This window comes from Heptranchias perlo, chromosome 40 (assembly GCF_035084215.1).
Source record: "Heptranchias perlo isolate sHepPer1 chromosome 40, sHepPer1.hap1, whole genome shotgun sequence".
NCBI lineage: Eukaryota > Metazoa > Chordata > Chondrichthyes > Hexanchiformes > Hexanchidae > Heptranchias > Heptranchias perlo.
Window position 1 is genome coordinate 13794282 of NC_090364.1, and position 26563 is coordinate 13820844.

The following is a 26563-nucleotide window of genomic DNA, read 5'->3' on the forward strand; positions in this document are numbered from 1 at the left end:
TAGTACTTTCGCTCAGCCATTCCAAAAAGCATAGCAAAAATGTTATGAAAACCGCACACTGTCCCAGTTAAAAGCTGAGGGACATTATGACACTTTCACAAGGCCAACTTTTCAAAGTTTACTGTTGGCCCCTGGTTTTAGGGTGTGCGGGATTGGAAAGGGAGTGCTCAAACCCAGCGTGAGTGCCTGGGGAAATGCAAATTTCACCTCCAATGTGTGCTCTGGAACATTTTCAGCTTGAAATACTGGACCCCAATCAAGACAGGGGTGAAACCTAAAAAGGGAAGAGAAAGTCTCGAGGGAGCAATTTTGTTCAAAGCATTTCCCCATATAAAAAAAATCTCGCCGAGTGGTAGGAATACCTCACCAACAGGCCGCTTCGATAGCAGTGGGAACAGGACCTGAGTGCACCAGAACAGCTCCAATGACTGGAACGGGGCCTGCAACTTCAGACTGCCCTAAAGGGTGATATATCCTGGGGAAGCAAACACTACCAGCAGCCGACACAAAAAGCAATTAGGAAGGCAAATGATATGTTGGCCTTTATTGCAAGGGGGTTGGAGTACAAGAGTAAGGAAGTCTTGCTGCAATTGTACAGGGCTTTGGTGAGACCACACCTGGAGTACTGTGTACAGTTTTGCTCGCCTTATCTAAGGAAGGATATACTTGCCTTAGAGGGGGTGCAACAAAGGTTCACAAGATTGATTCCTGGGATGAGAGGGTTGTCCTACGAGGAGAGATCGAGTAGAATGGGCCTATACTCTCTGGAGTTTAGAAGAATGAGGTGATCTCATTGAAACATATAAGATTCTGAGGGGGCTTGACAGGGTCGATGCTGTGAGGCTGTTTCCCCTGGCTGGAGAGTCTGGAACTAGAGGGCATAGTCTCAGGATAAGGGGTCGGACATTTAGGACTGAGATGAGGAGGAATTTCTTCACTCAGAGGGTTGTGAATCTTTGGAATTCTCTACCCCAGAGGGCTGTGGATGCTCAGTCGTTGAATATTCAAGGCTGAGATAGATAGATTTTTGGACACTAGGGGAATCAAGGGATATGGGGATTGGGCGGGAAAGTGGAGTTGAGGCAGAAGATCAGCCATGATCTTATTGAACGGCAGAGCAGGCTCGAGGGGCTGAATGGCCTACCCCTATTTCTTACGTATCGACACACGGGTCTTGTTTCCAGCAAAGAAAATGAACGATGTATCCAGGGCTCTATCTAGGCAGTGAAGCACCTCGTGATTCTTCACACCGTGAATTATGTTTAGAGTGCAGTGACTGTTTCTAAAGGTCTCCTCCAAAGGCAGCCTCAGACAGTGCAGCCCCTCAGTACTGCTGTTGTTGATGTGTCAACCTTGCTGATGCAATGCAGCAGGGCTTAAACAGACAACGCTCTGACTCAAGCTGAAGGTGTCCCTCCAGGTCCTTCCTTCCAATACACTAAAATGGTACTTTTTAAAAACAAAATGAAAAACGCACTGGCCAGTAAATGCCATGTTATTTTATAAGCCTATATATATATTTTTTTTAAATGGCGAAAGAAATACAGAGCGAGGTTTTAAAACCATTTATTGTTCTACAAAGAACAAACAGAATCAAAAATAGACTTTTTAAAACTTTACACATTAGTAACAGCTAAAATGTACATTTTATACAAATACCGTATTAGAGATCACAGGGCTTAAAATATACACATCCGTGCACCAGATCTGATCCAGTTTCAAAAACCCAGATATGGTTTTATAAAAACTACTTTCCCCCTCCCCTCACTGGCCCCTCCCCTGGTTGAACCCTCCGTGGATCGGGAAGGTACGGTAACCACAGCCTCACAACTATCTCCTGCAGCCAGCAGGAGGTGCTTTTTAACCAAAGCAAGATGGATGGTCGTTTATTTTCCCCTCTTCCTCCTCCCACCCACTGCCCCCAATCTCAAAAAGCAAAGTGGAACAACTTACTTTGGATCCGATTGCAAACTCTCCCCTTGTCTGAATAATTATGCTCAGTAATGCGAGTGCTGAGAATTGGAACACACTCCATTTCAGGCACCCAGTGTCAGCATTAAAAACTCAAGTCAGTCAGATGCAGAGGAACACTCCCCATCTCAGCTCCAATAATGCTACTTCCCACACTAGCAGCCCGGGTGCGATTATCAATTAGCACAAAACGAAGGCCAGTTTTGTGCTGTGCCCGCTTAAGAACCAGATTCATCCGCCAATATCATTTCTCAGAGGGCCCTTTTAGCCAGTAACAGGAGTGTGGATCTGACCCGAAGGCCAGTGTCCAATGCACTGCAGCACTCAGTTCCAATACCACTTCACCCAGTGGCTTGGACAACATACTCACCCAAGCCAAAATGGCATTTGGGCTGCCCAGGGTTTGTCTGATTAACAGCCTGCTCAGAACTTCCCTCCTCCAGGTCAACTACAATAGAACAAGAGTACAGTAACCTAGAGAGGACATGGTTAAATCCAGCAAAACCCATGGTCTTAATGTGCAAATACAAAATACCAACATACAACTCCCCGTATTTAGAACGTATTTTCTCCTTCCTCCTCTGCTGACCTGAGTTGAGGGTCCAATACACCATCCAAGTGTCAGTTTAGACAGCAAGTGTCGCCAGGCTGTTCAACCTTAGAATGCATCAAAGCCATGCCTGACACTATCTTCACCAGACATCCACATGTGAACTTTGCAGCAGGGGTGACTAGATGGCGATCAAGAGGGTGAGGGGGGTGGGGGGGGGGGGGGGGGAGACCCTGGCCAATTTTCCCTCTTCCTAACCCAGAGATAGAGGCCGACTGTAGCCCCTCAGCTCAGATCGGCACTGACCGTGAGTCTGGCCTGTACACATCAGTGTCACACTGCCTTTACCAAAACTGATCCCTCAGTGGGTAGCTGCTGTTTAAAACACAGGCACAGAACCACCACCCACTAAGCTTAACAAGTTATGTGACTGAGATCAACAAACGAATAGAAGTGCCTGCAGAACATGGATGTTTTAAACCCATTCCATTGTTCATTGCTAGTCTTGAAGTTTAAAAATCAGCACCCTTTTTGGCATCAAAGAGCTAAGCTGTCCGTTAACATTGAATATCTAAAAAGGCAGAGAACCACTGTGATTCTGTACTGTAACATCCCTGAAATAAAATGCTTTCCTTTGTTGAAGGTTTATATACCAATCCACGTGAAATCTAATTAAATAGCAGTGGTAATGCCAGGACAGGACAGCTTCCATATACACAAGATATATATATATATATATTTTATTAAACACACAGCATTTCATACAAGCAAGCTGTTGAACTCAGAGCAAAAATAAACCTGTGGTAAGGAGTATTGCGTGACCACGATTTTTATTTTAAATATAACCACATCGTGGCCTACTTAGCTTTTTAAATAGCCAAGTTTAGTTGCATGGCCACTAGACCTGAAAGCATGTCCAGAATGGCTTCCCTTCCCCAGTACCAGCCACACTTGCAGACACTGACAATCTCAACAATACAAATACAGCAGCAAAGGGTTGATGAAGGGAGGGTCCCTCACTCAAAAAAACAGGAACCCACCCTGTCTCTTCCACATGCTCACTGCGCCATGGTGCAATTCCAGCATTTTCCACTTCTAGATACATTCAGAAAAAGTTTGGCCCCTTGCATTCACAGGATGAACGTCCTGCCATTCAAACCAGCCAATGAAAGAGTGGTCTGGGTTCCCTGTGGAGTATGGTGCACTCAATCGTATGGCTGGAGACTTGAGTGCTCTATGAGAAAGGGGATATGCCACGCACACACATGAAAAGAAGTCGAAAGGTAAAGGCTGAAACAGGTTTTCATGTTGGCTTAATTTGGTTCACAAGTTTCTCTGCGTCAGTGTGAATAGTGCTAGGGGCAGTAAATATAAGATAGTGCATAAATTGCTAAGCTTTAATCATTTGATGTCTAGAATAATCAATGTTATATATTTGCAAAAACTCCTTTTTAAAAGGAAAAAAAAAATATTTTTTAAAATTCAAGCTCTTCCCATCCTGGTTAACCAACAACGTTCACCTGAGGAAGGAGGAAGCCTCCGAAAGCTTGTGAATTTAAAATAAAATTGCTGGACTATAACTTGGTGTTGTAAAATTGTTTACAATCATCCTGGTTAAGGCAGACATTTTAGAATCAATCAGATCTCCTAAAAGTCAAGCCATCCCAGTATGCACCACACTAACCTTTATTAAAAATCTTACATGTGCACTCACTCATGTTAACTTTTTCTGTTAAAAATGTAAGTGTAGAAAATTAATATGGAAATTGCATATGTAAACTGGTGACAAATATACTTTCCTACCAGTGATGTTGCAGTACCTCCATTGGCAAGAGGGTGCATTACATAGAATTTACAGCTCAGAAACAGGCCATTCAGCCCAACTGGTCTGTGCCGGTGTTTGTGATCCACACGAGCCTCCTCCCACCCCTCTTCATATCCTTCTAATCCTTTCTCCCTCATGGGCTTATTTAGCTTCCCTTTAACTGCATCGATGTTATTTGCCTCAACTACTCCTTGTGGTACAAGTTCCACATTCTCACCACTCCCTGGGTAAAGAAGTTTCTCCTGAATTCCTTATTGGATTTATTAGTGACTATCTTATATTTACTATGCCTAGTTTTGGTCTCTCCCACAAGTGGAAATGTCTTCTCTATGTCTACCCTTTCAAACCCCTTCATAATTTTAAGAACCCCAGCCTGTTCAGCCTTTCCTGATAAGTATAACCTCTCAGTTCTGGTATAATTTTTGTAAATCTTTTTTCCACCTTCTCCAGTGCCTCTTTTTATAATATGGAGACCAGAACTGTGTACAATACTCCAAGTGCGGTCTAACCAAGGCTCGATACAAGTTTAACATAACTTCCCTGTAATTACCGAGTGACAAGTTTACATAGGCAGTTTCCATCGTAATGTGGACAAAGGAATTTATAACGGAAATGTAAAAATAAAAAAAAGGACAGAATGTATGACTTTAAAATGGGGACTGAATTACATCTGTGCCCCATGATCGAATAATGCCCTGCCCTCTAACCCTGCTTCACCTGAAGATTACTCGTGGTCAGGACTGTGCATGTATGTAAGGCCATGGGAAGATCGACTAGTACGCCAATAACAAGACATCTTTTTAAAGGCAATTGAAAAGAAACTGTGTCCTGATGCTGGGGAATGCAAACATTGTTTTAGTTTAAAAGCCTATATCAGGCCAGGTTTAAAACATACATCTCAAAAAAAAACATAAGTTAACATTGAGGTGCTCAACAATCTGTGCAAGTTTCTCAGTCACTTGTACAGCTCCTGAATATTCTGCTTGGAACCACTGTCTCTGCACTGAAATATCCAATTGTTTGGCCAACAAAAAAAAAGGTTTCTTTTCTTTTGAAATCACGAGAAGGTTAAAGAAGGAGATCTCATTTTGTATAATATTGGTTCTCTCTCAAGTGTTTTCTGAATTCCACATTAACTGTAATCAACAACTTTGAGGCTTTAGTTATGGGGCGGGAAGGGGAAGAAAGGCAATGGATCCAAACCAGAGGGGAATGGTTTTTTTTAAAAAGGAAAAACATGAAATAAAATGTATTTTAGTACCACGAGCAGCGAGTGATAAAAATCCCAGAGGGTAGGAGGTTTAAACGCTGACCCACACTGACAGCAGCCGAGAGCTCTGCAATCCAAAAGGTATGGAGGTAGAAGTGGGGGGGGGCGGGGGCGTGAAATAGAGAATAAAAGTACTGAAAGTATAAATGGTACAACACACTCCTCACAGCAACACATTCAGATTACGGACACATTTAAAAATTGATTTCTACTTGCTTATACATTTGCCTCAGTGGGTTCTTTCTGGCCATTCCAGAGGGTAAAAAAAAAATCATCTTAGTTGAATCATTGCAAGTCCACAGATCACTTAAAATAAAGGGGATCAGTGACCTCAGTGCCCAAACTAGTCGCATACGTTAATAAGATGAATTTCCACCTCAAAATCTCCAAAGTTAATCCGTTATGTTACAACTTGATGGTTTAAGGAGAAAATGTTTTAATAAAATAATGTCCAACCTGCACCCAGGCTTGTTGCACTGCCAATCTGTTTAGCTCTCTGGCCTGATTATAGGAAGATCACAATCTGGCCCAGTGCTAAGACCGGAGTGGTCTTCCTGTAGAGGTTTTCCCCACCAGAGCCATTTGGCTGGTGGGGATTTGAGGCCCATTAATAGTGTGCGCAGTAAGTTTAAAAAAAAAATCCTCAAAATGCCAGAATGGGAAGAGGGGCTTGTGCTCCTGATCCTACTGTGGTACAGTGGGGTCACACCATTACCAGAGGTGCTCCTGTGCTGGTTTCAGAATGGCATTGGTGGAGGCCTGGCTGTAGGCTACGTATTGTGTGCAGCTTAGGGGAGACAATAAATTGGCATCACATTAGCAATCATAAGTAAACAGATAGCAGAACTCCTCGTCAGTCCATTCTTTTCTTTTTTGAAAAGGATTTTAATTTTTTGGAGACATGGATATTGAAAGGTCATGGCCCAAGTTCCTTTAGCATGAACAAAATGCAAAGTACTTCAAAAGATGGGTTTAGATGGCAGCAGCTCCAGGCCAATTTAATCCCATTCCTCCAAAAAAAAAATCAAACCCTACGATCTTCCAGTTAGTGTTTAATGTCCACTTGAACAAGCAGACAGGACCCTGGTTTTAACATCTCATCCGAAAGGACAGGAAGATTTATTGCATTTTATTCATTCTAAAATAAAGTTGGGATGAGGATAAATGCTCCATGAATACATTTGGCTGTTCAAATTGTTTTTTTTTGAGGGGGTTGGAGTGAGGGAGAAGGGGAAGCTGAGCTCTTTTGAAAGACATAGGTTATGGGCTCTGTCCCTTTGGTGGGAATACTTTTACAATCATTTCCCCCCCACAAAGATGAAGGTCTCTTACAGGGCTCCGTATTTGGCTTCATACTTGGAGATGATGTTCTTGTACCGTCCCACCTCCTTGCGTAGCTCAGCCACTTCCAGCCTGAGGGCCGTGTTTTCCTTCTCCAGGAAGGACGCTCGCACTGTGATCTGATTCTCCTTCAGCCTCCGGGCATCTCGAGATCGCTTCGCTGCTACATTGTTCTTCTTGCGTCTTGTCCAGTACCTATCATCCTTTTGTTTATTAAAAACAAATTAAAAAGATATATTAATGTAATCATATCTTACAGGGCAACACCATCCGAGGCCATTACATTTTCTCCATTCCTAAAAAAAAAGGTGCTGACTCTTGCTGGTGACTTGCCAGCATTTTGCCCAAGTGGCCATCCCTTGTGTAGAAGCACAAGACGGTGTCATCAGGCTTTAAAATCACAGAGGGGCACCTCACAACACACATGCACAATTTCATTGGTGGGGGGAGGGGGGTGGTCCACTGGATAACAAATTAGGAACAAGAGACCGTACCAGCTCCAGGCTACTAAGGCCACTGGTAACATCCCAACTGCTATCCCAGTTGATGGAAAGAAAAGAAAGACCTGCGTCTATATCGCGCCTTTCACAACCTCAGAACGCCCCATAGAGCTCTACAGCCGATGGAGCACTTTTGAAGTGTGGGCACTGTTGTATCAGTTAACTCAGCATCATTTTTGCAACAACGAGAATAAAATGGAGGCCAGAATAAGTGGGAGACGACATGATCCAGCATCAACAATTCCTCAGCGATAGCTATCATTATAAAACACCCAGTATTGGCAATGTCAAGATTATTCAGAATGAGAAAAAAAAGTACAAATCCCCTGTACAAGAGCACAGAGAAAGGTTCAATACTTGTAGGGTTGCTTTTACTGTACAATTTGTTTTACTAGGCAGGTTACCATGGCTCAGTGGGTAGACGTACTGTCTCCTGTGGTACTGAGCCAAAAAGACAGCAAGATCCCAGATACAGTTCCTGGTCTGTTTGGTGTTGATTACAATTGGTCTCAGTGACTCAGGGCTGGGAAGGACACAAAGGTAAACGCTCCCGATTGCTATCCAGTGAGCCCCGTTGGAAAGCACTGTGCAAGACATCAGGCTGGGGCTTGGCTGTCACATTCCTCGCTCTCGGTCATCTAGCCTGCAAACACTCACAATCTAGGCTAACACGTTAAGAACGGCCACCTGGGCACGATACTGTAAAGCTGCCGGCACGCGTCGAAACTTTGTTAGCAAGAGTCAGTAGCTTTACGAGATTAGGCAGAGGGGGAATACACAGAACCAGCAAATGGAAAAGTTACGTTATAATTATAAGTCACAGTAAAAATTACTGTCAACTTCAACCTTTAATTCACCACTTCTCTCCACACATCTCCCAGCTTCCATCAGGAACGTAGAGTGATCCAGGTCACGTAGCTCCTGAACAATGCTGCCAAACTGCATTATCAGCACCCTTCCTTCCAACCTCGGATTCCAACAGAGGCCAAGAAGTTTCAGGATTCAAGTAGGTTGCCACCAGTTCAGTTTCGAACCAGATAGTCCAGTTGAGTAGAAGGTTGAGAATTTCAAGAATATAAGCCCGAAGTCTGTGTGTGCGTTTTTTTTAAAAAAACAAAACACCCCCACGTCCACTGCCTCTAAGGCATTAGTAACGAATATCATTAAGGTTTTTTTTAAAACAGACTTTTCATTAAAACCATGCTCCTATCCAATGGTTATCCTACCTCTCGTGAGAGAGAGAGAAAAGAGAAAGAGAGATTGAATTTCATGCCTGTGCTGGCTCATTGAAAGAGCTACCCAATTAGTCCCAACCTCCATTGATTTCCAGAGGTTTATTTAGCATAACAAAGAATTGTTTTTTTGGAAAAGGGCTGCATAGGTTCATAAATGAAGTGCATTTGCAACACAGCAAATAGACATTGCAGTATATGGATCTTCACTACCAAATATATAGATAGAGATGGACCCTCAAATATTGATTTATAAATCACATCCTCAAGTTGCTTACAGCCAACAAATTACTTTTCAAGTGCAGTCATTGTTGTTTTGTAGGCAAATACAGGAACCAATTTGCACACAGCAAGGTCCCACAAACAGAATGAGATGAATTAATTTGGTGTTGGGTGAAGGACGAATGTTGGCTGAGCACTGGAATAAATCCCTGCTCTTTGAACAGTGTCCCGATCTTTGACGACCACCTTAACAGGCAGGCCGTGCCTCAGTTTAACATCTCGTCCTAATGACAGCACCTCTGACAATGCAGCGCTTCCTCAGTACTGTGCTGAAGCATCAGCCTAGATTGTGTGCTCAAGTCTCTGGAGTAGGGTCTGTGTAATAAACATTTCCACTGAGCTAAATTGACTGACATCTGAACTTGTAAAAATGGTGGGAACCATAATGACTTGAATCTGTCACAGGTGTGGCTACGTCACAGGCCTGGCTACTCACAGGCCTCAAGAACAGACATCATTTTTTGGCTGCCTATTAAAGCTGTTCAGAGTTTTAAAAAAAAAACAGGCATGAGGCAGGAACATGCTTCCAGCCCAAACTCTTAAACTAGGTCAAACTGTACTTCTCAAATCAGTTAGTGAATGTAGGTCAATAGTTTTACTTATACACAGAACAGCAAAACCCAAACTGTTTACATAATAAAGTGTGATGAGAAGGACACTACCAAAGCAATGTGAGTTGGCATTAATTCATCACTTTCCGTCACCACAGACTTCCTTCAGCAGGGGAGTGGAACAGACTACACAGCTGATTTTAGCAGTGTCTCCCCTCCTCTCTGAAAATTACTGTTTCATAGGCACTGGCAGCGCTCCAAGAGCTCACTGGAGTGGCCATTCTTCATGCATATAGTATGGGCAGGTTATTAAACCCTATTGGCCTTAGAGCTGGGCCTGATCCTGTCCTCACCCAATATCCACACACTCTCTAGGGGTCACTGGAAAACAGCAGGAACTCTAGCTCACTTCCCCCTCCTTAGCTCAGAGGCACGGAGATCAATTCTACCTTCCCTAGGGTCATCCTAACTAAGATTAATTAACTCAGCACAGACCTCTAGTCTGTGTATCTCAGCTATTCATTGAATGAACTTGCTTCACCATCATGGAGCAGACTGTTCTGCTTGTTTCATACAGCTTAAAACACCCTTGGATCCCAGGAATCAACTTGTGAAAAATCGAGTGATAAGCCTGGAGCAAGAGCAGCCTCATGCGAGCCCTGCGCTGCAGGATTTCATTTGAAGGCTGCAGCAGAGAGGTTGGTAGACAGATACCTTTTGCTCATCTGGTACGTAGATCTTTTTTGCTTTTTTAATCATGGGCTGTGGTTTGAGTTCTTCCTCGGAGAACTTGTGCTTCCGAGGATTGAACAGCTCTCCCCCGGGAACGCTGGACAGCACCAGGTCTGTAGGGTCTGGTTCAAAGTTCACTGGCACCTCAATCATCTCCAGGTCAACGGGGCTTGGAGTTTGCCGTTCAGAATGGTTCCCATCAGAATCTAGAATGTGGGAGAACACAGGCACAGACAGGTTATATAAAAACTGCCTTTCAAATCTTTAAATCCTTAAAACAAAAAGGGGTGATTTCTGAGCAGATTATAAATGCTCCAGATTCTTTGGCCCTCTCCCATTTCACATTGGATTAATCTTACACCATGACAACACAAGCACCTTTCCAGGAAAGGGTTTGACTAACAATTAAAAAGGACTTGTTACTACAACACCAATGTGTGCTCGTGCACATCATGAGGTTTAACTGAAATAAACAAAAATTAATTCCTCAGCTACAATGATAAGTAGTTTAAGATTAATTTTAAAATGGTTTTGTTGATTAGCACTCTGCTCAGCGTGAAGTTGATCCATATCTATCCCAGACCAATGCAGTTACTGCAATTAGCCTCAGCACCCCTCCGCTATGGAGAGGGAAACAAAACAATAATCAGCCAAGGTTTCATTAAAGGAAACATTTCCCTCAAGGGAAAACACACAGAAAGCAACTTTTATTCTGCAGAATCTCACAGTAGATATACAATACAGAGATAGATCTGCCCTTGACTAGTTAACAGCCTTGTGGGGAAGGGGAGGAGCATTTTAAAAACACACTGCTAAATGACATAGTCTGCATTTAAGGTTTATTGCTTATGGTGTCCTACGAAGCATTCAGGGGATATAACCTGTAACAGCAAACACAAACGGGTTAGGTCATTGTTGAAGGTTACGTTATCTGAATACCATAATCCACAATCAACACTGCGTGGCATTCCATTCCCCTTCCCTCCCCCAGCCATGTCCTCCTCTTGAACAGGCTGACTTGTTCTCAGGTATGGTTTCCACAGATGCTGGCTGCCTCTCTGGCACCTCACCAAGCAGTCACTCCTGATCTGCGAGCTTGAACAATGAGTGCCTACTGGCTATTTAATCATAAGAGGGCATGACAGCTGACCCTCTGCCCCAATCTCAGAAGAAGATCCCTACAGGACCAGCAACATATTTTTTCCACTTCCCATCCTTTAACCTCACAGAGAGATTGCTAATGTAGCAATTGGGGCAATTTTGCACTCTAGGCCTCCCATACAGCCAACGGCACGAAACAAGCCATTCCACCCAACTGGTCTATGCCGGTGTTTATGCTCCACATGAGTCTCCTCCCACCCCTCTTAATCTAACCCTATCAGCTCCATGTCTACAAAGAAACAAGGCTGAGACTAACCAAACACATTTCACATTTGATCTTCACAACCTATAGATAGAGGAGACTTTCATCCAATCGGTCTGGGCTTCATTTGAACCCAAGTCTGGAGGTACAACACTCAGTCCAATCATGTTTTAAAAATAATAAATCAAAGCCACCCCCTTCAGTCAGGACCCACCGTTACCGTCCACTGTAGAGTACATCACGCTTTTGGAAACAGACGAGGATGATGTAGGAGATAGCTCCTTCTCTTCCAGCTCCACCACTGGCAAGAGGCCATTTTGCAGTGCTTCCTGCAGCTCGAGCTGGCTCGGGCTAGCTGGGATACCATTTTCTAATAGAAATTCATCCAGGTCCATGTACTCGAGGTGGAATGTCTCGCCATCATACGGAATGGTCTTGTCCCAGATGGCTGGCATGAGGGATGCAGATGCTGCTGTGGTGCTGCTGGCTGCTTCATCCACATTCTTCTCTTTGTCCTCGTCTTTCCCTGGAGAAGAAATTAAAAATAGGCTTTTTTTTTGTCACCTTGTTAATTGACGCACAATGTTTCACTCATGCAAAAAAAAACACAATCATAAACACAATCACAGACTGCAGAGATTCAAGAAGGAGGCTCACCACCACCTTCTCAAGAGCAATTAGGGATGGGTAATAAATGCTGGCCTTGCCAGCTATGCCCACATCCCATGAACGAATAAAAAAAGTCAAGTCTGTTTTTCTGCTGTTGGTAGAAAGTGTTTAAACAAAAAAAAATATTAACAGCTGATTTTTACTATGCCAATTTCGCCCCTTCTGTCTCAAAGGATCCGACAAACACCGAGCACCCTGTTCTACCTCGTCCAGTAGTTATTCTTTATGCATAAGTCTTGGCAGTGTCAGCAGGTTATTTGACTACACGAAGCACCACAGACACGTCCAATCCTGTCCTCAAGTGTTGCCTGTGCAACACACCCAACCCACTGGCAAGAATGCTGACTAACTGGTCCCTCCCTCAGACAACAGTCAGTCCAACTAACTGTAGTGTCCCCAGTGCTGCCCCATTTGAAATCAACTCAGCAAAAATCCAGGACTTTCTCAATCTGTATGACACAGTACCACACTAAACCATCAGGGGAGCTTGCAGCCAATTTCACCCCACCCCACCTCCTCACCCTTTCTTATTACAGTGGTGTCAATATTCACTCCGTTATCAGCCAATGAGTTGGAGGAGGGGCAGGACTTGTGGTTTTCATTTACTGCGCTCTCCAGGCGTTATTGACAGGGGAATTACTCAATCATCTCCATTCCGGCTGGGACTTGTGGTGTCATTATAAACAGCCGTTAATTTATTAACACTGTTACCCAGTGACAAATTAACCCATCTTACATGCAGAGCACGGAACTTTGAACTGGAGAATGCAGGCTGTAGCTACCAGGACATTCCTACTACATTTTAGACAATTTCTGTCAATTAAGATCCCATGCCTTTGCACGTAGCTCTGATTAGACTTTGTGAAATACGGCATCAGAAGTCACAGAAATTACACAATGAGTTGGATAAAATATGTATGTGGGGAGAACAAGCGAAGATGACATTCAATGCTGACAAATATAAAGTACTACACAGAAGGAAAAAATGGGCAACATGCTCCATGAATAGTGTTGAAATAGCTAAAGATGAAGTTGAAAGATATTTGGGAATCTAAGCAGGCTCAACATGTCCAACCAATATAGAACAGCGATCCACAAAGCCAATAGAAAGTTGTTGTTACACAACCAAAACTGTAGAATACAAGCCAGAGGAAGTTGTGATCAAACAGAGTACCACATCTCGAGTACAGTGTCCCGTTCTGGTCACGGTGAAACAAAAGCAACATTCAAGCATTAGAGACAGTGCAACGAGGCTGATCCCAAATGTTAGAGGACAGTGTTATACAAAAAAAAACAAACTTGCATTGATTATAGTACTTTTCATGACCTCAGGACATCCCAAACCCTTCACACCATTGAAGTACTTTCCAAGTGCAGTCAGTGCAGCAGCAAATTTGCACACAGCAAGGTCCCTCAAACAACAGTGAGATTAATGACCAGTCAATCTGTTTTAGTGATGTTGGTCAAGAGATAAATGTTGTCAGGCCACTGGAAGAACTCCCCTGCTCTTCTTCCAATAGTGCCATGGGATCTTTTACATCCACCCGAAAGGGTTTACTAATATCTCTGACAATGCAGCACTCCTTCAGTACAGCAATGAAGTATCAGCCTGAATTATGTGCTCAAGTCCTGGAGTGGGACTTGAACCCACGACCTTCTGAATCAGAGGTAAAAGTGTTACCACTGAGCCACTGCTGACACCTAAACAGGGGAAAAGACTGAAGAAACTTAAGCTTTTCAGCCTAAAAGGGAGGCTTTTGAGAGGTATACAAAGATAGTTAATGGAAATGAAAAAGTAAACGCAGAATATATTAAACTGCACGAGTAGGACAAAACAGACACAGGTTCAAAGTAGTAAGACTGATATCAGAAGTATTTGACAGAGTGATTGACACATGGAAAGGACTCCCAGATATACAGTAGTGGAATCATTTAAGAAACAATTCGATGTTGAAATGGGGTCTTTCTGGATGAATGAATGAATGAAAATGGTCCAAATGTTCCTCATCCATAATTATCTTGCGATGCACGCTATTATTCTGACTGTGTCCCTTTTAGGTTACACGTTGGGACTGCTCTGCATTGTTGAAATGAACATGGGGTCAGTTACAGGTCAGACTGTTTGCTATTAAGTAAACATAGACTCAAAAAGGTCAACCACTGTTTAATTGTTGTTTGGGAATGGCAGAACCTGCAATGTGCTGGTCAGCTTCAGTTTGTACCGGAGAAGCATCTTAAAATTGTAACAGAGGGTGACCTCCCTTTTTAAAAAGGACAAACGTGAAAGTTTAAAATGTCATAAAGCTATCTGCACTTCAGTAGGGGGGAAATGTAATCCTAACTAAAAAGGAATTATGCTGCCTCTGATGTTTTTAAAAGATTTCCTATTTCATTGTCCCCTTAATGTCTTCACTGGGGTACAGTTCCACAGACAGCAATGGCTGTCCAGCCTCACCCAAACAGCCACTATTCACGCATGTACTTCAATAGCGGACACCCAAAAATCAGAGCTGAGCTTGACCTGGTCCTCACACCAGACCTCGACACGTATAAGCAATAAGATTATTCCAGTTAAACAGATTGGGGAGGATCAGGGGACGTAAGCTTAGATTATATAAGAGTAGGGATAGACTGGATGTTAGGCAGTTCTTCTCTAGTGAGCCTCTGGAATACATTGCCGGCTAGCGTGGTGGATGACCTCCCTTTATAAAAAAGGACAAACGAGAAGACTCTCTGTCTTCAAGAGGGAGCTGGACCAGAGATCGCATCATATAGAAGGTAAGTGGTTTTACAGATAACACTTGGTCCCTGTGATCTCCTGGGCTGGTTTCAATCGCCTGAGGGGGTCGGAGAGGAATTGTCCAGAGTATTCTTTCCCTTATTGGCTCTGCGTCTTTTCTCTTATTTTAAAACCTCTCCCAAGAGATTACATGTCTGCTGGGGTTGGGGGGGGGGGTGGAATAATCATGATACTCCAGCCATCATGAGGTGTGGGGCAGGCTTGATGGACCAGCTGTCTTTTCCTGCCCGTCAATTTCATATATTTGTATGAGGAGCTGCTTTTCCCTTCCCCATACCCAGAAATGTAGCAGTTCTGTGTGCCCAGCAGTGCCGAAATAACTGTGCGGAGACCAAGAACTGAAACTGCTAATTGTTTTCCGTAAGGCTGAGCATTACCCTTCACTGTGCCTTTCACCACTAGGCTACGAGGGACGCACAAACAAAGTGCCAGCAATCCAGTTCGGACCAGAAAATCCAGTCTTGGAGTGGGCTATTCAGAAATTTATGAAATATAAACCCAATATTCTTAAGAATAGTTTATTTTTTCTCCAATTACTCTAGTGTCGTAGTCTGTGATTTTTCAATACATTTTCATCAGCAGCAAAGTTGACAAAAGGAAGGATGTCAAGGCCTTGGAGGGGGTGCAGAGGAGCTTTACTAGAATGGTACCAAGAATGCGGGACTTTAGTTATGTAGAGAGACTAGAGAAGCTAGGATTGTTCTCCTTAGAGCAGAGCAGGTTAAGGAGAGATTTAATAGAGGTTTGCAAAATTATGAAGGGTTTTGTTAGAGTGGATGGGGAGAAACTGTTTCCACAGGTAGGAGGGTCAGTAACCAGAGGACACAGATTTAATGTAATTGGCAAAAGAACCAGAGGGGAGATGAGGAGAATTTCTTTTAACGCAGTGAGTTGTTATGATCTGGAATGCGCTGCCTGAAAGGGCGGTGAAAGCAGATTCAATAATCACTTTCAAAAGGGAATTGGATAAATACTTGAAGGGGAAACATTTGCAGGGCTATGGGATCAATTGGATAGCTCTTTCAAGGAGCCAGCACAGGCATGATGGGCTGAATGGCCTCCTTCTGAGCTGTGCGATTCTATGAAAATCAAGCCACAATCCCACCTCATCCTGTCCCTGCCTGGATTTTGACTTGGTATAAGTTGGCAATACTAAAGAAAACATTTGCTGCCACTTCTTTCACGTTCTGTGTCTGTTTTGGAGGATTGGGAGTAACTTGATCCAAAAGCAGTCTATAGTAAAAGCAGGCTAAGCAGAACCGCACAGCTTGTGACTAAACAGTGAAACTTAAAACACAAATCAGTCGACTTGAACACGAGTTAAACCATTGACTGCCGTTTCTGTTTCTCTTGGTCTCCATAGCAACATGTCCTCCTGCAACTACAGTACAAATTATATTCCATCCAGAAACAGAAAAGCCCCATCTGCCATCTCGAAAGCACTGACTTTAGTTCTACGGATGCTGATAATTTGGTATCTCACCCTCGTGGTCAGCAGGTTTCTAGACTGCCCTGGGGTCCCAAGCTGCTTCTTATCCAATCAGGGATTACCGGAAAGCAATCCGGAGTGAGAACCTTGGCCTGATTTTGCCCCTCTTTTCCCTATCCAACAGAGCTTCCAACTACCTAACAATCTCAGTATAGGCTTAGTGTTTCGCCACAGATGGTGCCTTTGGGCAGCTAGAAATTATTTTTAAACAAATGCTGACTTTTGATGATATCATTAGTGGATCTCCTTTGGCATTTCCCATGGAAAGTCAGGGCACATTGAACAGTGACATCCAAATAAGGAGTGTGCCACATTCGCCACAAGTTTAATATTACTAGTTGATCACTTATGCTGTTGTACGTGGGCATAAAGACCAAGTGTAGTCTTTAGGTGGAGCAGGGTTTAGAGGGCAAGGGATAATGCGACCAGGAGAAGTGTTGTCCTATACGTTAGTCACTAGCCACATGTGGATAACTGGGAATCCAGATGTGGCTAATTAAATTTCTGATTAGTAAATTTAAAAATTAACAATAGACACAGTGGCTGGGCATGTGATCTCAATACTCATTCTCACGGTGTATGAGTGTGAATTTTAACTTTTTTGTGCATTTGTTGGTAGAATGGTAAGACAAAAAGCAGAGCGTGCGAGTGTTTTTTGATTGTAGTGAGTGCTTTACTTCCTTGATTACTGAATGGTGGTAGATGTTTGTTAAGTAAATGTACACTTAAGTACATTTAGCTGTATTGAGAGAATGTGTGTATGGCGTTTTCTACTAAAATTAGTAACATGTGGCTAAAATGGAGTCGCTGTAGCCAATCCTGTGGCGATTTCTATTAGACAACATTGGACCAAGGCGTGCCGATGTAATTCAGCCCTCGTTTTAAAGTCATATATTCTGTCCTTATTTTTATATAATACTTTGATTATAGATATGCAACTGTTACTACAGTGGGTGCAGCTGAGTGTAACCAACTGAGCATTAGTATGGGCCAATCAATCGATGGAATGTTTTAAGCTGCTTCCTTGATATGATGGGTAATGATTTAATGAAGAATAATTGCCAACACATGGGCACATCAATGTGTTACTTTGCATGAACAAGACAGTAAGCTAAAGGCCAGCAGCAAATCATTATAAAGTGTGATATGTCACATTACTATTTATGTTACAATGTTACTTTGAGAACCAGCACCCTTACAGCCTCTTCAGCCGAGATCAGCCAAGAACCAGGAGCAAACCTGGAGTTTTCCTGATCAGCGTGGCTCAGTACCACATTGGGTAATACATTCAACCATTAAACTCCATGTTCCTGATATTTCATGGAGATGATCATGACTGAAGGGAAAGAAAAGTTCGTAATGAGCTCACCTACATCAAGCTCGGCCCACATTTTAAAATATCCGCCTTTAATTCAACCCTGACTAACATGCAGTATGAACAAAATAAATGAAGTTAATTACACTGTGTGTGGCTGCTGCTGCAGCAGTTTTTGCAATGCACCCCATGTTATTATTGCCTTTGCTTTCTTTCCTTCAGTATCTGGCCTGCAGAACCAAGTACTTTTGTGATTGTGCTTTCTCTCCCCCCACCCCTCCCTACCATTGTTCAGCAGTAACTGAGACTAATCAACTTCAAACCTCATAACATCAATGGTCCCCTCTCATTACCAATTACTTCCACACAGTAATAATCCCCACCCATCCCATCCCTCATATTACTGTGACCATAACTAAAAACTAAGATTTTTTTTTTGGGGGGGGGGGGGGGGGGGGAAGTTTTCTCCCCTCCTCACCTGAAGGCTGTGGGGTCAATCACTCCCATCCCATTGGATCGGCCACCTGGGAGCCTCGACTATGGCTGCTGGCGGGTTATTAACAACAACTTGCATTTATATAGCGCCTTTAACATAGTAAAACTTCCCAAGGCGTGTCACAGGAGCGATTATCAAACAAAATTTGACACCGAGCCACATAAAAGGAGATATTAGGACAGGTGACCAAAAGCTTGGTCAAAGAGGGAGGTTTTAAGGAGGAGGGAAACGTGGAGAGATTTAGGGAGGGATTTCCAGAGCTTAGGGCCTAGGCAGCTGAAGGCACGGCTGCCAATGGTGGAGCGAGGAAAATCAGGGATGCACAAGAGGCCAGAATTGGAGGAGCACAGAGACCTCAGTAGGATACAGGGCTGGAGGAGGTTACAGAGATAGAGGGGCGAGGACATGGAGAGATTTGAAAACAAGGACGAGAATTTTAAAATCGAGGGGTTGCTAGACCAGGAGCCAATGTAGGTCAGCAAGCACAGGGGTAATGGGTAAATGGGATTTGGTGCGAGTTAAGATACAGGCAGCAGAGATTTAGATGAGCTCAAGTTTACAGAGGGTGTAAGGTGGGAGGCCTTAAATCACAAGATGGAGGGAAATCATAGTTGAGTCTCATTCTGTCCTCGTCCAATATCCATAAACACACACTCCCAGCAGGAGTTGCTGGATGGTGATCGGATCCTTGAAACCTAGCTAAATTCCCCCTCCCTCACCCAGGGAGAAGCCAAATGTAACATCCCTTTTGGAGGCTCAGCTGAGAGCAGCTAATTCAGCACACACCATGGATCAAACCAAACATCCGTCCTGGGTTAAGCAGGCCATTTGATACTCACCCCACATCATCCTCCCCAAACTCTGACAAAGCTAACTAATTGGAAAGTGGAGAGGGGGAGGGAAAGACAGGTTAAAACAAAACCTGTCTCTATTTTCAATAAAAATTCTGGGAATTGTCCAACTCCCGAAGGCACTCAAGCAACCTCCAGGAGACCATGGAGGCCAATCTTCTCGCAGATTCTCCTGCTGTAACTTCAGGGTCTCCACTGAAGTGGGAGAAGCTGAGGAAATTCACTCCCCATAGTTACGCAGGGTAATAAGACATAATAATAGACATAATTAAACTACCCTCCCAGATGACCCAATTTGCTTAAGAACACCAACAAAAAAACAACCACTCCATTGGGGCAATCTCAGGGGTCACAGACCTCGTACCCCAATTTACTTCGGACGACACTTCAACTGCCCTGTCTGCCAAAAATGTATCCGTGACTCTCTTAAAAATTTATAACATCCTCTGCTTCCAGTGCTTAAGACGTTCCAGATGTCACCAACCTCTGCAAGTAGTAGTTATAGATTAACTGTGCATTCAACTTTGCTGGTCCAAATTTCGATCTATGTTCCCTTGACCTTGGGCCTGTGTTAATATTCAATATCACTATGGAATCCAGTTTTCCCTGGAAGATCTGGTCTGCATGGCACAGCTAACCACAGTCGTTGGAGGGCCCCCAACATCCTTGAATGGCCTTTTATCGTATGATAACTTGTAATCCACATTGAGACTGTGAATTTAGGACTTGGAATATAAATCTGTGCTGTAACCCTGATTAGTGTTCTTCTGAAGCTTTATTTGCCTTTTCCCCCCCACAATCGAAGAGCACAGATACATAATTTCGGGAAGACACGGACATAGCATTCATATATGTCTTACTCAGAGCTGGACTGTTCTGCTATTCCAGGCACAAAATACCCTTCTGTCTGCCCCCTTCCAATGTTGTGGTTATCTATGTAATTTTGGTATAAAACAACTACGAAGGAATTGATAATTACTGTCACCGTGGGTCTTCTACACTTTCAAATGACAGGGTGGGGTCTACCAGTGATCCTGTCACACACCAGGACTGCCTACTACCACGGTTTTCACCATTTCATTACTTCCTTTGGTTACTTTTGGATTTGTTCCCCACCCCTGTTGCCAATTCTTTCCCAGTACCATCCCAATTTTACCATGCCTGTAATTAAAAACATTTTTTTTTGTGTGAGGAGCAGGGAGAGTCGAATAGACTCTTCTTTCTAAAAAGGTCTTATTTTTCTCTTTCTTGCTTGCTTGTTTTTTCCCCTGGGCAAGAGGGCTGACAACAGCTCCCTGGACACTTTAAAACCAGTCCTGGCAGACATGCAAGAGAAGCTCATTGTGACCCTCCCTGTGATTTTTTTTGTGGAACGCTGCCTTTTCCATTGGGTACCTCCTTATAGCAGTACAGGTGAAGCATGCGACGGATCACAGGTATATCCTCATGCTACCACTCCCTGGTACACTCCGAGGCTCCAGCCAGCTGCACTATTGCATCGGCAGCAAGGCATTGCTTAATGATTTCTACTTTCAGCTGAGATTGTGTGCCTGCATGCACAGCAAGGTAACATTTTGAAAAGGATTGTCAATGGTCACACAAATACAATTTATTTTTTCTCCCCTCTTTCTGCAATATAATTCCACAGCCACCAGGCACTGCTCGATACCCTGCCCAACTGACCATTCCTGATATCCAAGCCTGCATGTTTGAGTGTCAACTGGTTGCTCAACCACAGGGAATATGTGCCTGAGCCTCTTCTCGCTCCATGTCCACAAATACGCACTTTGGAACAAGAATCATGGAAAGCAATCAGAAGCAGGAGCCCAGGTCCCACCAGCACTAAAAATAAAAACAACCAGTGTATTGTGGGGTTAAAAAGTCATCTGACAATATGAAAAACCCAACTGGTTCACTGAAAAGACAGCCAGACTGGCGCCAATGCTATACACAGCTAGTTATTGTATTTACACAACAGACGCTTAGATGCAAATACAAGCCCAATGCGGTCCTCAGTCATTATGCACACAAGCAGTATCTAAAACCTCCAAAATCGATAACAAGTCGCGTCGGTGGAGGAAGCCTTCTCAAAAGGATTTCACATTCGTAAGGCAAAAAACAGTGCACATCAAGCAAGAGGGAAACAAAAGGTTATGAAACCAAGTGAGTTAGGCTTAAGTCAGAGGAGCTTTTTGAAAGCAGAGAGGGAGTGGGAAGGAAGCACTAGGCAGAGTGTTGTAGAGAATAAGGTCATAGTCGTGGAGCAGAGGACAAGCGGTGGAGGAGAGGAGGGCATGAGCAGGAATGGAAATTAAGTGGGTTAAACTGAGAGTTTGGATGAACGGGTTTCACTGTAGTAGTTGTGTCAATCTCACAAAGAAATAAAGCATTTTTATCTTCACGTCTGATCCAAATAAATTTACATAGTGGACAGTGCCATCGAATGCCTGGGACCCGTGTGTGTCAGGAATCAGCAACACTAATAGACAACGGTGAGAGTTAAAGAGTCAGGAAAGTAAATTTAGGGGGAGGAGGGGCAGGGACTGTGAGCCAACCGATCAGCTGGGAAATACAAACTGAATTTGCTGATAGGAGTGTAGATTTTGCAGGCGGGTGTCATTAACTTTCATTCTTTTCAGGTCCCACAACCAATCCCAATCTCAGATTAAAAATCTGGAATTAGCCGTAAATAGCTTTCTGATTTGATAAAAGGATAGAACACAGTCTGTTGGCTAACTGCTGCTCCTTAATGACCCGTTGGTAAGTCACCTTTCCGAGCCAACAAAGGACAAATCGGACCTCTGTAGGCGGCTACGAACAAATAATTAAAGAGCTGCAATTTAACAATCTTCATCACATTGCTCCCGGTCCGGCAACACTTCGATTTTAAAATGCTCATCCACGTGGTCAAATCCCTCCATGGCCTCACCCCTCTGAGATCTCTGCGCTCCTCCAATTCTGGCCTCTTGCATATCCTCGATTTTAATCGCTCGACCATTGGCGGCCGTGCCTTCAGCTGCCTGGGTCCGAGCTCTGGAAATCCCTCCCTAGACCTCTCTATCTGTCTCTCCTCCTTTAAGACACTCCTTAAAACCTACCTCTTTGACCAAGCCTGTCCTAATATCTCTTTATGTGGTTCGATGTCAAATTTTGTTTGATAATCGTTCCTCTGAAGGGCCTTGGGACGTTTTACTATGTTAAAGGTGCTATTGTCGTTGCACAAATACAGTCAGCTGTGTTTAATCCCAAAACTTTTATTTGAAATCTGTGATAACTGGACAAGCGAACAGTACTACATTTTGCACTCGTCAAAATTCAAATCGTGCACTCCCAACTACAAGTTGGTAACAAACTGATTTTAGCATGTGTTGAGTCCTCCATTAACCCTTGTCAAGAAACAAGAATTACCAAAACCACAGTTCAAAGCTCATCCTAGCCACCTTACTTCCTTGATCAGTAACTGTTTCTGCTGTACTCAATGTCCAGCATGCCACAACATCCAGTCCCAATTCCCTCCTAACCTGCGGCTATGTCCAAGTCCTAACTGCTCCCTCAGTTCTCTGCCACGTTCTTAGTTGCCTTGCTCCCTGAACTCTTCACCATGTCTCTTGCCACAATATTCTAATCCTGCCAGAGAAAGAAAAGACAAAAAAAACAGTAGCAGAACCTCTTCTTAGGGACAATTCATATTGGTATAGTAATGGGCTACACCAGACTATACCTGTCTAAAGACGGGTTTGAGATTTATTCGATATATTATTTTTACAATATTGCATCAACCACTTAAAAAACGTCTTGTTTTCACACCCTTGTTAATCCAACAGTTTTATTCAGATTAATGAGGGTAGACTGTAAAAGATTACATCCTTCTCATCCTCAGCTACATTGCAATTCCAATTCTATAACTTTGCCAGTCAAACAATTATTCAGGGCTACATAATGATCTGTCTTCAATTTTTGAAGAAAAGGCAACTTTCAGGATCCGTTATACTCAAGATAGAATGTGATGACTCAGCAATTTATACAATGGGCAGAGGACATCTCCCATGGGGTTAATTGAGAGCAAAGTATGAAAAGCTTTGGCTGGCATTGAGTATTATAGAGATTAACCCTCAGTATTAGCTGGGATTGAACATTATACAGAGATCAGCCCTCAGTATTAGCTGGGATTGAATATTATACAGAGATTAGCCCTCAGTGGGTTAACCCCTCCAAACGATTTGCTCCATTTCCTGTGTCCTGGTCACCTTGTTGCCTCCATATACCCCTCCTCCTCCGTCTCTCACCTCCGTCCCCACTCGAGTCTCTCACACCCATTAATAAATAACATCTCATTACTGAGGGGCTCGTGTGACGGGAGGGCCTTAGGACCCGGGGGGGGGGGGCGGTGGACCTTAGGACCCGGAGGAGGGTGGTGTGGGTCGACCCCCGTGGGGGGGGGGGCGGTGGGCCTTAGGACCCGGGGGGTGGGTAGACCCCCGGGGGGGCAGTGGGTCTTAGGACCCGGGGGGTGGGTAGACGGGGGGCAGTGGGTCTTAGGACCCGGGGGGGGGGGGGGGGTGGGTAGACCCCCGGGGGAGGGGGGCGGTGGGTCTTAGGACCCGGGGGGGTGCCGGGGACCGGGGCCTTGTTTTGAAGCCGGTTGAAGCCCTTTTCCTTACCCTCATTTTCCAGCAGTTTCTGCGGCGGGTTCTCGATCAGACTCTTTAAAACCACCGGGAACGAGGATAAAACCTCCGACTCCGGGATCTGCGGACTCTTTCGGTGCATTTTTTAAAAAAAAATAATTTAATTTTAATCCACAACAAGCCCGAAGCTGTCACTCCGAACACCCGATATTTCACCTCAGTGTCCCCACCAGGCGTATTAAATATTCATCTCTTGGCACTCAGCACGCGGGAAAACGCAAACTGTCATTGGTGCTCTGGGATCTATTAACATAATTAATTACGCCCTCGGACCGTTCCGCGCTCCCCATTGGACGTAATTATCATAATATATGCTAACATCTCTCTGACGTTTACAGTGCGCCTGACATCCCGCGTTATTATCATAATTTATGTACCGGTCTTGGTTTTGATTGGCCCAAAAGAGAGAGCATGTTAATATGATTGATTTTTTATTTTATTATCGTTAGTCGGTTTTACTACACTTTTGGCTCTTTAAATTCATTTTCTCCACAGCCCCTAATTGATACCGTGTCGAGAGTCGTGTTTGCTAAATGTTTCCTGGCCAGCGTTATATCATACTTAATTAGCATAATTTATGCAACCGCCGCTTTCCGCCGACGCACGCAGACGTCACGTGACAGGAGGCGGGTCGGTTTGAGCGGGCCTGGGTCAGGCGTCAGTACACGTGCAGCCACAGCCTGAGGCTGACCTACATTGGGAGATTGGCACAGGCCATGGTTGGGTTGCATTGCATTGCATTGAATTGACTGCAGATTATTTTTAATTTCTCCTTGGAGGGGAAAAAAAGCCGCAGGGCTACGGGGAATTGGCACTAACTGGGCAGCCCTTGCGAAGAGCCGGCCCTGGCACGATGGGCTGAATGGCCTCCTTCTGAAATAAAAGCTGAAAACACTCAGCAAGTCAGGCAGCATCTGCGGAGAAAGGAACAAGAGTTAACGTTCCAGGTCGAAGACCTTTCGTCAGAACTGGAAGATGTTCTCCTGCCGTGCTGTATGATTCTATGAGACCTCTGACTGGTGGTTGTGTACAGTTAGGGTTCTCGAGATTCAGGAACTGGCCCTCTAGATTGGAAAATTGCACATGTCACTCCGCTTTTTGAGAAGGGAGAGAGAGGGAAACCAGGGAATTATAGACCAGTTAGCCTAACATCTGTTGTGGGGAAAATGCTGGAGTCTATAATTAAGGATAGGGTGACTGAACACCTTGAGAATTTTCAGTTAATCAGAGAGAGCCAGCATGGATTTGTGAAAGGTAGGTCGTGCCTGACAAACCTGAATGAATTTTTTGAAGAGGTGACTAAAGTAGTGGACAGGGGAATGTCAATGGATGTTATTTATATGGACTTCCAGAAGGCATTTGATAAGGTCCCACATAAGAGACTGTTAACTAAGATAGAAGCCCATGGAATCGAGGGAAAAGTACGGACTTGGTTAGGAAGTTGGCTGAGTGAAAGGCGACAGAGAGTAGGGATAATGGGTAGGTACTCACATTGGCAGGATGTGACTAGTGGAGTCCCTCAGGGATCTGTCTTGGGGCCTCAATTATTCAAAATATTTATTAATGACTTAGATGAAGGCATAGAAAGTCTCATATCTAAGTTTGCCGATGACACAAAGATTGGCGGCATTGTAAGCAGTGTAGATGAAAACATAAAATTACAAAGGGATATTGATAGATTAGGTGAATGGGCAAAACTGTGGCAAATGGAATTCAATGTAGACAAATGTGAGGTCATCCACTTTGGATCAAAAAAGGATAGAACAGGGTACTTTCTAAATGGTAAAAAGTTAAAAACAATGGATGTCCAAAGGGACTCGGGGGTTCAGGTACATAGACCATTGAAGTGTCATGAACAAGTGCAGAAAATAATCAAGAAGGCTAATGGAATGCTGGCCTTTATATCTAGAGGACTAGAGTACAAGGGGGCAGAAGTTATGCTGCAGCTATACAAAACCCTGGTTAGACCGCACCGGGAGTACTGTGAGCAGTTCTGGGCACCGCACCTTCGGAAGGACATACTGGCCTTGGAGGGAGTGCAGCGTAGGTTTACTAGAATGATACCCGGACTTCAAGGGTTAAGTTACGAGGAGAGATTACACAAATTGGGGTTGTATTCTCCAGAGTTTCGAAGGTTAAGGGGTGATCTGATCGAAGTTTATAAGATATTAAGGGGAACGGATAGGGTGGATAGAGAGAAACTATTTCCGCTGGTTGGGGATTCTAGGAGTAGGGGGCACAGTCTAAAAATTAGAGCCAGACCTTTCAGCAGCGAGATTAGAAAATATTTCTACACACAAAGGGTGGTAGAAGTTTGGAACTCTCTTCCGCAAACGGCAATTGATACTAGCTCAATTGCTAAATTTAAATCTGAGATAGATAGCTTTTTGGCAACCAAAGGTATTAAGGGATATGGGCCAAAGGCAGGTATATGGAGTTAGCTCACAGATCAGCCATGATCTTATCAGATGGCGGAGCAGGCACGAGGGGCTGAATGGCCTACTCCTGTTCCTATGTTCTCCTTCCGTGCTGTATCATTCTGACTGGTGGTTGTGTACAGTTGGGTTGCCAACTCTGGTTGGAGGTTATCCCGAAGGTTTTATCAGATGACCTGCAACCACCCTGCCCTCACTCAACC

At 43.9% G+C, this 26563-nt stretch overlaps 1 protein-coding gene across 2 annotated transcripts; it reads right to left on the reverse strand.

The window, feature by feature from the left end:
- Positions 1 to 1550: 1550 nt before the first annotated feature.
- LOC137305720 (thyrotroph embryonic factor-like) lies at positions 1551 to 24103 on the reverse strand. 2 transcript variants are annotated; one of them, XM_067974653.1, is made up of 4 exons: positions 23899 to 24103; positions 11838 to 12143; positions 10237 to 10460; positions 1551 to 7160 (listed from the first exon to the last, which is right to left on the reverse strand). In XM_067974653.1, exons 1-4 carry the CDS (start codon positions 24005 to 24007, stop codon positions 6945 to 6947), a joined length of 855 nt encoding a protein of 284 aa, XP_067830754.1. In that variant the 5' UTR covers positions 24008 to 24103; the 3' UTR covers positions 1551 to 6944. The 2 variants fall into 2 exon arrangements, with proteins under 2 accessions (XP_067830754.1, XP_067830753.1); XM_067974652.1 differs by having other exon boundaries at positions 11832 to 12143.
- Positions 24104 to 26563: the final 2460 nt, after the last annotated feature.

Bases quoted from the DNA above. Each gene is read 5' to 3' on its own strand.
- LOC137305720 (XM_067974652.1), bottom strand. From the start codon at position 24,007: ATGCACCGAAAGAGTCCGCAGATCCCGGAGTCGGAGGTTTTATCCTCG. The intron at 12,144-23,898 runs GTAAGGAAAAGG...TTTCTTCTCCAG, and splicing joins GAAACTGCTGGAAAATGAGG to GGAAAGACGAGGACAAAGAG. The intron at 10,461-11,831 runs GTGGGTCCTGAC...CCCACATTCTAG, and splicing joins CTCTACAGTGGACGGTAACG to ATTCTGATGGGAACCATTCT.